This window comes from Entelurus aequoreus, linkage group LG03 (assembly GCF_033978785.1).
Source record: "Entelurus aequoreus isolate RoL-2023_Sb linkage group LG03, RoL_Eaeq_v1.1, whole genome shotgun sequence".
NCBI classification, from domain to species: Eukaryota; Metazoa; Chordata; class Actinopteri; order Syngnathiformes; family Syngnathidae; genus Entelurus; species Entelurus aequoreus.
The window spans coordinates 14,113,714-14,126,937 of record NC_084733.1 but is presented as its reverse complement, the minus strand read 5'-3'; the positions used below and the strand labels follow the sequence as shown (position 1 = coordinate 14,126,937).

General features: G+C 39.0%; 3 gene segments (V, D, J or C); 1 reads left to right on the top strand and 2 right to left on the bottom strand.

Moving 5' to 3' along the window:
- Positions 1-113: 113 nt before the first annotated feature.
- On the bottom strand, positions 114-5,942 carry LOC133645037 (Ig kappa-b4 chain C region-like). The segment is given in 3 exon segments: positions 114-442; positions 1,932-2,057; positions 5,906-5,942. Coding segments are annotated over 3 exon segments (492 nt in total).
- An 80-nt stretch (positions 5,943-6,022) lies between these two features.
- On the top strand, positions 6,023-6,581 carry LOC133645031 (Ig kappa chain V region K-25-like). The segment is given in 3 exon segments: positions 6,023-6,074; positions 6,146-6,440; positions 6,488-6,581. Coding segments are annotated over 3 exon segments (441 nt in total).
- A 2,537-nt stretch (positions 6,582-9,118) lies between these two features.
- On the bottom strand, positions 9,119-11,508 carry LOC133645026 (Ig kappa-b4 chain C region-like). The segment is given in 3 exon segments: positions 9,119-9,447; positions 10,942-11,067; positions 11,496-11,508. Coding segments are annotated over 3 exon segments (468 nt in total).
- Positions 11,509-13,224: the final 1,716 nt, after the last annotated feature.

Below are 13,224 nucleotides of genomic sequence, written 5' to 3'. Positions count from 1 at the left end.
ACCGTGGACATTTTATTGAACAATGCTTAAATGTTGAGGTTCTGCGCCAAGTTCTCCGGCATCAAGCAGTAAGAAACAGGAAGCAATAAAAAGAAGAATGGGCGTCTCAGCTTCTACTCTGAGCAGCGGCCCGGGTCCATCAGGGTTTGGGTCACGGGGTTCTGACCCTGCATGGTGGCCTCGCAGCTCACCGAGCCGGCCGTGCTCCAGCGGTCGGCGGGGAGGCTCAGGGTGCTGGTCCAGCTGTAGCGGCCGTCGCCGGTGGCCTCGTCCGAGCTGTGTGACACCCCCGAGGTGCTGCTGCTGCCCCCCACCTTCCAGCCCAGGGTCCAGGCCTGAGGCGAGCCTCCGCTGGCCACGCACACCGCCGTGGCACTGCCAGTCTGCAGCTGCTCTTTGGAGGGGGGGAAGATGGTCAGCGTGGGGGGCCGCACCTCACCCGCTAGGAGGGGGGAGGGGGAGGAGAGAGAGAATATGTCACACTTTAAAGCTGTCAATCAACATGACAACACCTCCTGCTAGTGCAAAGATGAGTGAGGAGACTCCGACTGCCACATTTATCTTCCAAATAAACTTCAAATAAAACTCTCAGAAAGTTTGGTGTAAATAAATGAGGTGCGTTTAAGTCAAAAATGTCAAAAAATGTTCCTGTTTGACATTCTGACATTAAAACTGCATTTGTGTTGAAATTTTGGACTCTTTTTTAATAGTTTATTTGAATTACGCAAGCGAGTATTTTACTGTGATTAATCACCAATAATCCAAATTTAAAAGTGAGAATAATCTTATTTAAATAATAATCATTTTGACAACACTAATAAAAACATAATTTATTAGCATATTGGATTAGAGCAGGGGTGCCAAACTCATTTTAGATCGGGGGCCACATGGAGAAAAATCTACTCCCAAGTGGGCCGGACTGGTAAAACAAAAAAAAACAAAAAATTAAATAAAGACAATTTCAGATTATTTTCTTTGTTTAAAAACAGAACAAGCACATTCTGGAAATGTACAAATCCTAATGTTGTTGCATTTTTTTTTACACTTACATGTTGCGCTTAATTGTATTCTATCTTTATTTGTTGTTATTTATACTTTCTGAATAAATTTTGTGATAATGTTCATCAGTCAACTCGTTGGTGTTAATTTTCAATCTATCAAGATGAAAAAATAATATCAAAATCAAACTACAAGATTTTGTTTATGTAGTTTGATCATTTTACTCAACTGGTGCACTAACATCTTGTGGTTTATTTTTTTTTTACATAAGTAGCATCACTACAAATCTTGCTATTGAGACATTTTGTGGACACATTTAGAACAGCAGTTTCTTTCATTCAAAAATGTCTGCACATTTTTATACTTAGCAAACTCGTCCCTCGGGCCAAATAAAACCTTACATTTGACACCCCTGCATTAGATTCATCATTTTTTGTATTAAAAAGTATTAAAAAAAAACAACCTCCTTTAATTTTTCAGTATGTGGCACTCACTGACTTGCAAACACAAATATTCATAAATTATTAATTATTTTATTGTATATTTATTTTAGTTATTTTATTTTATCTTTAAGATTTATTTGAATATTTTTACACTTTTTTCCCTCCTTCCTTTATCTCCCTCCTTTACATAATCCACCTTTCTATTGTTACAAAAGCTATTAGTAGCACACAGAAGGAGAAGGATGAAATAAGCTGGGCTTCTTCCTACTTCTTTTCGCCTGACGTGTTGAAATGTTTGATAATTATGTCAGAAAGAAATCACATGGTGACATGAAATAGACAACAATCACATGATAGTCACCATGACAACCAGACTCTCATATTGTTAGCTGCTCCTAGATTGACATCACATTCTAATTCCAAATTCCACACAATAAAATCCTGCTTTTGTCACACAGAGTGAAAAACAAGGACACATCTGGTACTCACAGCCGATGACCAGTTTGGTCCCTTCGCCGAAACTCCACCACAGTGATGCAAGGTTGTGAGGCGCTCGTACAAAAACCTCCTTTGGTTTGAGGGAAGTGAAAGTGGAAGATGATGATGACTGGTCCACTGAACAAAGATCACCAAGCAGTCTTGGTGCAATGCTATCGGAGGTCCGATATCAATGCATCGCTTCTGTATCAGCATTTTTTTATTTTTTTTACCTTTTTAATTTTGCTGGTGGGTAGATGTCACAGTTGCAGCCGGATCACTGTTAGGACAACAAATACACACTCAGTATGTTAACATGCACTAAAAAGCTCATTCTTGTCTTCATTTGGTTGAAAATAGTTTGTTTTTAAAAACACATGTAAAAACTTAATTTAGGTCAATATTGACTTTCATCAAGCGGTCGAAACCAATGGCATGATTAGACCTTTTAGGGGGGCTAAAGATTTCCTAAAATATCCTTATACCCACCTATATTGTTTGACATTGTTTTTTAAGTTATATTGTTGTTGTTTTCTTTACAAAAAAGTGCCAATAAAATCTAAATAAATCATTATTCACATTATTATTATTCATTTAAATATGTACACAATCCCAGGCCGACGTGGCAATAGTGAGTTTGATGACTCCCAAGTGACTCCACAGACTTATTCTCTTACTTAAACTGTTTTTTTTTGTTGTTTTTACTAAAATTAATATGGATGACTTATTTACAAAACATGTTTATGTATGGTTTGTAGTACATGAAATATGACTCCAATGTATTCAGGCCTGATCATGGACATTAAACAAAATAGTTAGAAAACGATACATCCGTCTGGGGCGGGGCTTGTCGGGAGTTGTCCCTCGGTGACGGGGGTGGGCGGCCGGACCTGTGGGGCTTGGGAAAGGGGATCGGCTGGTTCTCAGTGGGCAGTGGGTGCCGGGACTTCATCGCTGTCCCGTGTGTATGGAAATTGTTGTTATATATATATATATATATATATATATATATATATATATATATATATATATATATATATATATATATATATATATATATATATATATATATATATATATATATATATATATATATATATATATATATATATATATGAGTGTGAGTGTGAGTGTGTGTGTGTGTGTGTGTGTGTGTGTGTGTGTGTGTGTGTGTGCATGTGGATGGATGGATGTAGGCATGTAATTGTGTGTATATATGCATGTGTGTGTATGTGTATGTATATGTATGTGTATATATATATATGTGTGTATATGTATGTGTATATGTATGTATGTATATATACATGTATATTTCTGGGGGTACACTCTGGGCCTGCTTGTCAGGCGGGGGTCGGTGCCTCAGGCTACTGCATCCGGGCTGCGTGTCTGGAGCTCCTGGGTCCCATCGTCCATCCCTTCCGGGTGCCCGTCTTGGTTGGGGCCTGCTGGGTCTAGTCCCCGCGTCTATTGTGGTAGCTTGGTACTGCATGGCATTCCGAGGTGCTGCAAGTCGGCCAGCTGCTGGGGTAGTGACCTTGTGTGTCAGCATGTCTGTGATCTTCTTTTAATTATTTTTTTAATACATAATTATTATTATTATTATTATTATTATTATTATTATTTATTTATTTATTCATATTATTATTATTATTATTTATTTATTTATTTTTTAATCTTTTTTTTTTTAATATGTATTTTATTATTTTTATTTTTTTTTCCCCCTCTCCCTCAGGGGGGGATTTCAACAGGGCGGTTGCTGGTTGTGCCATCTCCATTGTTGGGGTCCCTGCGGGTGGGGTGGGTGGTTCCCGTGGCCCCGTGCTGGGCAGTCCTGCGGCGGCCGACTTGGGTGGGGTGACCTGGGGCGGGCCACGCCATGCTCTCCAGGGGTCGGGGGTGGGCTCGTGGGGGCCCGGTTGCTGGTGGGGCGGGGGAGGTTTTCCCATCTGGTTGCGGGGAGTCTCTGGGCCCCCCGGGCGGGGCATCCCGCCTTTCTGCCCGTGTGGGGTGTGGTCTCTCGCTGGCTTGAGGGCTGGCTGTACCCTGCTTCTCCCGTGCCTTGTCCTCTGCCGGACGCGTCTGTCTGCGGCCTGCTGCTGGCTCTTACGGGTGGCACGGTGGGCCGGGCTCTGGGGTGCCTGTCGTTGGCCGGCCTGTCTGCGTGGGGCCGGTGGCCCCTGGTTCCCTGGGCGCCACACCTACTGTTTGTGGGTTGGGCTCTATGGGTGGCTGGGGCCGTACTCTGGCTCCCACACACACTGGGAGTCAAATATGTTGTACATACAAATACACATATACTCACATACATACATACATACATACACACATACATAGGTACCTACGCTCCCACATACATACACAATCACAGTACATATCTACATACTTAAAGTTTGTACATCCACATGCACATTCCCTGTACAAATATACATATACACATACTGTACATATACATTCCCTGTACAAACACAGATATACACATACTGTACATATACAAGTACATATACATACATACACTAATGCACATAATCGTGTTCCATCAAACATGTATTAATGTTGTTGCCCTAGGGTAAACTGGGTAACACATGGCACACTGACAAAGCTTAACCTATAGTTACTATAACAATCTACAAGGTTAATATATGTTGCTTTTCTTTCTTCCCCTCCATTTTTCTGCATTCTTTTTTATCTCTAGTTATCATTATGTATATGTATTGTTGCATTTGAACAACTGTATTGTTGAAAATAGAGGTAAATTATTGGTATTGTTTATTATCAATAGCGCTATTTCTATTGGTATTCATATTGCTCCATTTGTAGTGTAATATTGCTCATTGTCATTTCTGTATTATTATTTATTTCGCTAACTGCTTTTTTGCTGTCACTTTTACCATCATATTTGTACATGTCGTATTTGCTGATGTTGCTCTATTGTTGTTGTTGTTTTTGTTATTGTTGTGTTTGCTGTTGTTGTTTTTGTCTCTCTGTCTAATACCCCTCTTGTCCCCACAATTTCCCCCTCTGTCTTCCTTTTTTTCTCTTTCTATCCCCTCCTGCTCTGGCCCGGCTGCACCAAATGATAATATAAATACATTTAATAAAGTCAAACACAAATAAGGCACAATAAGGCACAAATAAATTGTAAAGTAAATCTGAACAGCCGATATGGGCATCTACATCAACTATATGATTTGCCTGAGAAGCTGGACAGGACAAAAAAAAAAAAAGAAATATACTACCGTTCAAAAGTTTGGGGTCACATTGAAATGTCCTTATTTTTGAAGGAAAAGCACTGTACTTTTCAATGAAGATAACTTTAAACTAGTCTTAACTTTAAAGAAATACACTCTATACATTGCTAATGTGGTAAATGACTATTCTAGCTGCAAATGTCTGGTTTTTGGTGCAATATCTACATAGGTGTATAGAGGCCCATTTCCAGCAACTATCACTCCAGTGTTCTAATGGTACAATGTGTTTGCTCATTGGCTCAGAAGGCTACTTGATGATTAGAAAACCCTTGTGCAATCATGTTCACACATCTGAAAACAGTTTAGCTCGTTACAGAAGCTACAAAACTGACCTTCCTTTGAGCAGATTGAGTTTCTGGAGCATCACATTTGTGGGGTCAATTAAATGCTCAAAATGGCCAGAAAAATAGAACTTTCATCTGAAACTCGACAGTCTATTCTTGTTCTTAGAAATGAAGGCTATTACACAAAATTGTTTGGGTGACCCCAAACTTTTGAACGGTAGTGTATGACTTCAATGTATTCAGGCCTAATCATGGACATTAAACAAAATAGTTAGAAAGCGATATGAAGGTGAAGTTTAGCCCTCATAGGTAAAAAGACCAAGAATCATAGAACACTTTCCATAAAGCAAGTTGGAGGAGTTGTGGTGAAAGTGGAGCGTCAGTGAAGGGGTCTGAGGCAGATGTGCAACACAAACATGGACAGGAAGTGGTCCTGCCCACGCCTCCCTCTCACTTTCACAAAGACAGGTGCGCTCGGAGCTCATTTGCATGAGCGCTCCGCTTGGCCGCACCGCCACGTCTTGATAAATCTGGACTCTTTCCTCGCACTGGGCTGGAAAAGTGCATCAAGATGTGGCCTGCACCAGTGCTTCTGCTCGTCCAGTCGGCTCTGCTGATTCAAGGTGAGACAAAGACTCTTTTGAGTCGTCCCTAAAGGGAAAGTGTTGATGTAATCATCGCCGTCTCCTTTCAGGATCTTCCGCCCAGGATTTGTTGACCCAGACGGACAAAATCAAGTATGTCGGTCTTGGTGGGACGGTGACCATCAGCGCCAAAGGGAGTTCAAATATTTATGGTCTCAGTTGGTACCAAGTGAAACCTGGACAGGTTCCTAAACTTCTGATCTACCTTGCATCCGAACTTTCTTCTGGAACACCATCTCGATTCAGTGGCACACAATCTGGCTCTGACTACACTCTGACTATCAGTGGTGTTCAGGCAGAAGATGTCGCTAATTACTACTGTCTTGCCTATTTTGGAGGTGGAAGGTATACACGGTGATTGAGAGCTGTACAAAAACCTCCTTTGGTTTGAGGGAAGTGAAAGTGGAAGATGATGATGACTGGTCCACTGAACAAAGATCACCAAGCAGAACCAGCGTCAATCTGAACAAGTTGATTGGCTTGTAAGAAAAAGTTGAAATGAGGGAAGAAGAAGTCACACTAACACTCAGGGCCGGCCCGTCCCGTAAACACTTTATGCCAAAGTTTTCCAAGCCAAGGACCCCCAAACTGAAATAAAGATGGAGTGAGGACCCCCAACTAACACATCTTGCATAAAATTGGGTTTTATATTAAATTGGTCCTTAAAGTAGCTGTAGCTCTTACTCCTAAACTTTACATAAATTAACTCCAGAACACAGAACACATGGATTAATTAATACATGAGACTGATTATTGGCTAGGATAGGCTCCAGCCCCCCGCGACCCCTAAAGGGACAAGGGGTGGAAAATGGATAGATGGATAATTATTGCTAATATGTATTTAAATACATTCACATTTGTGAAAATTATAAATATGTACAATTATTTATGAAAAGTGTATATCTATAAAATAGTCTATTTTTGCCAAAAATGTTAGGACCCTCCCAGCCTCCGCGAACCCCTTGGTGAAGACCAATGCTCTTTGTGGTTGTTTAGGGCCACACATGATTGATAAAAAGGAATTATTAACTATAATTTAAACTATAGTTTGAAGTCCCAATCCAGAAATATGAATGTGCTTCAGCATTTGTCCTGTTTTGTTGTGATACAGTACATTTGAAAATGCATGGATAACAATAATATTCTATTTGAATTGAGCACAGTGTGTTCAAAGTCTGACACAGATATGATAGGAAAAGGGAAAAACTGGAGCACATTTTGGGGATTTTCCTGCTCCCCCCCAAAACTCTCTACATTCATTACTTTCAGGCAATAAAGATCAATTAAAGACTTAAATTAATTTTTTTGCACTTGATTTGTTGATTAAAGCATGAACTAAGGAGGTTTGTTTGTCTTTATTATGAAACCTTCTTTCTGACACTAAAAATGTATGTACCGGTAATTGAATTTTTTGGTTTGAATTTTGTGAACTTATTTTTTTTTTACCTGACAATTCAATTAAACTTTCATCTTGTTTAATTTCATTATTTATTTTCAATCAATCAATCAATCAATCAATCAATCAATCAATCAATCAATCAATCAATCAATCAATCAATCAATCAATCTATCTATGTTTATTTGTATAACACATTACAACAAGCAAGCGTCTTTTCGTGTCATCCTCGCCACTTTTGGGTCCTAAATGGCTGACAAAGTGTACCAACTTGTCGGAATACTTCCTCAGACTTCTTCTGTCCAGGTGAGATGCATGATTTATGATCTACAATAAACTTCCAGGGAGCAGGAAGTGTTTTTAAACACAGAATTTAAACAAATTCAATTTTTAAACACACAGATTTGCTCTCACATTTAAAAAAAAAAATGAAATTCACATCATAATTTTATGAGAAAAAATCAGTCCACACTTGGTAATAAAGACACAAATGAACCTCCATAGTCAACCAGTCATTGAAATATTTAACCATGTTTCACACTTTGTCAAGGACTGAATTTGTTTGTATGATCTTCAAAATGATGAATAAATGTCACTCTATGTGAAGTGAATCTATGGAATATTCTATTGGGAGCCAGCGTCCTCTGCAGTGGACATTTGCTTGCGCTCTATTGCTTTTGTCACAGTTACACATTTTGGGGGGAAAACAAACGTCCACTGCAGAGGACGCTGGCTCTCATGAGGATATGAGTTTCACTTTAAGAATTGAATTAGTGACATAAATGACATTTGTCAAAGAAATGATAGTAGATTTATTTTGTCTTTTAAACATTATGCCTTTATTTATTTTTTTAATTTTTAGCATTAAGTTGAAATGACCTTAACCCCCTTTTGGCTTCTATGACTTTTAATTTGATATTTTAAACATTTCCATAATTTTTAATACATTTTTATCACCATTTTATTTCATTAATTGCTTTATTTTATTTTTTTTCTCAATTTAATTTTCTTGATCATTTGTTAATACAATTCGAAAAAAATATCATTCATTAAAATAGTTGTTAGTTTGTTTTTGCAAATCTAAAGTTTTTCTTTACATGTATTATTTTTAATTTACTCATTAATTTTTTAAAAACATTTTTATGACCATTTATTTGATTAATAGTTTATTTTTTTCTCTATTTAATTTTCATGACCATTTGTTAATACAATTCTAAAAAACAACAACTTATCGTTCATTAAAATTGTTGTCAATTTGTTTTTGGAAATCAAAATTTTTTCTTTAAATGGATTATTTTTAATTTACTCATTTATTAATTTTTTATACATTTTTATAAGCATTGTCACAGCACTTTGAGATGTGCTTCACAGGTCATGTCAGTTCCAAATAAAAGCTCAGATGAAATATTGTGAATGTAAAAACAAAGTGTAGTTGAATGTGCTTCTAATGGTCATAGTGAGGTGTGAGTGGGTCCATTTGAGGTCCTGAGAGAAAAAGGCGCTGACTCATCATGACCGTGGACATTTTATTGAACAATGCTTAAATGTTGAGGTTCTGCGCCAAGTTCTCCGGCATCAAGCAGTAAGAAACAGGAAGCAATAAAAAGAAGAATGGGCGTCTCAGCTTCTACTCTGAGCAGCGGCCCGGGTCCATCAGGGTTTGGGTCACGGGGTTCTGACCCTGCATGGTGGCCTCGCAGCTCACCGAGCCGGCCGTGCTCCAGCGGTCGGCGGGGAGGCTCAGGGTGCTGGTCCAGCTGTAGCGGCCGTCGCCGGTGGCCTCGTCCGAGCTGTGTGACACCCCCGAGGTGCTGCTGCTGCCCCCCACCTTCCAGCCCAGGGTCCAGGCCTGAGGCGAGCCTCCGCTGGCCACGCACACCGCCGTGGCACTGCCAGTCTGCAGCTGCTCTTTGGAGGGGGGGAAGATGGTCAGCGTGGGGGGCCGCACCTCACCCGCTAGGAGGGGGGAGGGGGAGGAGAGATTTAATATGTCACACTTTAAAGCTGTCAATCAACATGACAACACCTCCTGCTAGTGCAAAGATGAGTGAGGAGACTCCGACTGCCACATTTATCTTCCAAATAAACTTCAAATAAAACTCTCAGAAAGTTTTGTGTAAATAAATGAGGTGCGTTTAAGTCAAAAATGTCAAAAAAATGTTCCTGTTTGACATTCTGACATTAAAACTGCATTTGTGTTGAAATTTTGGACTCCATTTTTATAGTTTATTTTAATTACACAAGGGAGTATTTTACTGTGATTAATCACCAATAATCCAAATTTAAAAGTGAGAATAATCTTATTCAAATAATAATAATTTTGACAGCACTAATAAAAATATAATTTATTAGCATATTGGATTAGAGCAGGGGTGTCAAACTCATTTTAGATCGGGGGCCACATGGAGAAAAATCTACTCTCAAGTGGGCCGAACTGGTAAAAAAAAAAAGTAAAAAAAATAAATAAATAAAGACAACTTCAGATTATTTTCTTTGTTTAAAAATAGAATAAGCACATTCTGGAAACGTACAAATCATAATGTTTTTTTGTTTTGTTTTTACACTTACATGTTGCGGTTAATAGTATTCTATCTTTATTTGTTGTTATTTATACTTTCTGAATAAATGATGTGATAATGTTCATCAGTCAACTCATTGGTTTTCATTTTCAATCTATCAAGATGAAAAAATAATACCAAAAATGAAATTACAAGATTTTGTTTATGTAGTTTGATCATTTTCCTCAACTGGTGCACTAACATCTTGTGGTTTATTTTTATTTTTTACATATGTAGTATCATCTACAAATCTTGCTATTGCGACATCAAGTGGACACATTTAGAACAGCAGTTTCTTTCATTCAAAAATTTCAGCTCATTTTTATACTTAGCAAACTCATCCCGCGGGCCGGATAAAACCTTACGTTTGACACCCCTGCATTAGATTAATCTTTTTTTTAGATTAAAAAGTATAAAAAAAGCATCCTTTAATTTTTCAGTATGTGGCACTCGCTGACTTGCAAACACAAATATTCATAAATCATTAATTATTTTATTTTATATTTATTTTAGTTATTTTATCTTATCTTTAAGATTTATTTGAATATTTTTACACTTTTTTTCCTCCTTCCTTTATCTCCCTTCTTTACATAATCCATCTTTCTATTGTTACAAAAGCTATTAGTAGCACACAGAAGGAGAAGGATGAAATAAGCTGGGCTTCTTCCTACTTCTTTTTGCCTGACGTGTTGAAATGTTTGATAATTATGTCAGAAAGAAATCACATGGTGACATGAAATAGACAACAATCACATGATAGTCACCATGACAACCAGACTCTCATATTGTTAGCTGCTCCTAGATTGACATCACATTCTAATTCCAAATTCCACACAATAAAATCCTGCTTTCGTCACACAGAGTGAAAAACAAGGACACATCTGGTACTCACAGCCGATGACCAGTTTGGTCCCTTCGCCGAAACTCCACCACAGTGATGCAAGGTTGTGAGGCGCTCGTACAAAAACCTCCTTTGGTTTGAGGGAAGTGAAAGTGGAAGATGATGATGACTGGTCCACTGAACAAAGATCACCAAGCAGAACCAGCGTTTTGTTGTGATACAGTACATTTGAAAATGCATGGATAACAATAATATTCTATTGGAATTGAGCACAGTGTGTTCAAAGTCTGACACAGATATGATAGGAAAAGGGAAAAACTGGAGCACATTTTGGGGATTTTCCTGCTCCCCCCAAATCTCTTCATTTTCTTTACTTTCAGGCAACAAAGCTTATTGACAGTAAATGTCCATAAATAACAATATTGTGTAAGTTCATTGATTTAACCCTGTAACACCCCTTGTTGTAAAATGACAACGTTACCTTTAACCATCCTAAAAAACAATCTGTTATATTTTATTTTATTTTTTACCACATTTACATAGTCATTGGGTCCTATTGTTCAGTCTCACAATGCTATTGGATCGTCTATTTGTTTATAAGTCACGGCTTCTGGCCATTAAGTCACACAACCTCTCAAGGTTTCCTTCGAACAACATCTATTTGTTTCATTGGACTAGATTCATCAGAGCTTGTTTTATAATTGTTGCAATGATACATCACTGGGTGAATGTGGTAGTCATGTGCTTGTTGCAGTGGGCTCCAACAGGTTGTATTCCCTCCACTACACCACTGCCTGAAGTATTGTCTTTATACATGGATAGTATACATTCTACCTTTGTGTTGTGTCCTGGTCAAATTTGACTGATTTAAAAGTATAATCTCTAAATAATGTAGTTAATTTGATCAGCCTGACCTAAAATTCCATGACTTTGTCCACAAAGAGGATATCAACAGACAATTCAGTTGTGGGGAAAGGAATGTTCCTGAATGTGGGGTGTGGATGTAAGTGGGGGTATGCATGTTTTCCTCTTTGACTTGTGACTTGTGTCATCCTTTGCTGGACCTGAACCTGTGCAGAAGATTCAACGCTGGGACAAAGCCAACAGAACCTACATTGAAGTTGAGAGACCTTACATTGTTGGTGCCTACAACGAGTACATGGGAGGTGTGGGTTTGTTGGACTCATTTACAGCCAAATACAAGTTCCCCATCAAATCCCGTCGCTGGTACATGTACATCTTCTGGCACACCATCATCCTGTAAAGTGCTCAAGGTGTCCAGCAAAGTGACAATGAACAGGAGACAGTTTCAGGCACAGCTAGCATCCTCTCTCATCCTGGTAAACGCAACACTTCAAACTCCAAAGAGAGGACGGCCATCTTCAGGCAAAGGGAGCCCAGCAACACAGGCGGTGACATCAGGAAGCCCTCTGAATGCTCAGAAGAGGCCATCCAAGAGACGTGCACACCTCCCATTGGATGTACGCAAGGATCTAGTTGCCCATTTCCCAAGGAAGACAGGGAGAGGACGCTGCAGACACTGCAATAAAGGATACACCAACACACAATGCAGAAAGTGTGATGTTCGCCTTTGCTTTACAGACGACAGGGGCTGTTTTTGGGACTTTCACCACCAATGAAAGTCTTCATGACCAATGTCATGAAAACAAAAAAAGAGGGGGAAAAGGCGTTTTTTAAAGGCCTACTGAAATGAATTTTTTTTATTCAAACGGGGATAGCAGATCCATTCTATGTGTCATACTTGATCATTTCGCGACATTGCCATATTTTTGCTGAAAGGATTTAGTAGAGAACATCGACGATAAAGTTCGCAACTTTTGGTCGCTGATTAAAAAAAGCCTTGCCTGTACCGGAAGTAGCGTGACGTCACAGGTTGAAAGGCTCCTCACATTTCCCCATTGTTTACACCAGCAGCGAGAGCGATTCGGACCGAGAAAGCGAAGATTACCCCATTAATTTGAGCGAGGATGAAAGATTCGTGGATGAGGAACGTGAGAGTGAAGGACTAGAGTACAGTGCAGGACGCATATTTTTTCGCTCTGACCGTAACTTAGGTACAAGCTGGCTCATTGGATTCCACACTTTCTCCTTTTTCTATTGTGGATCACGGATTTGTATTTTAAACCACCTTGGATACTATATCCTCTTGAAAATGAGAGTCAAGAATGCGAAATGGACATTTACAGTGACTTTTATCTCCACGACAATACATCGGCGAAGCACTTTAGCTACGGAGCTAACGTGATAGCATCGTGCTTAACTGCAGATAGAAACAAAAGAAATAAGCCCCTGACTGGAAGGATAGACAGAAGA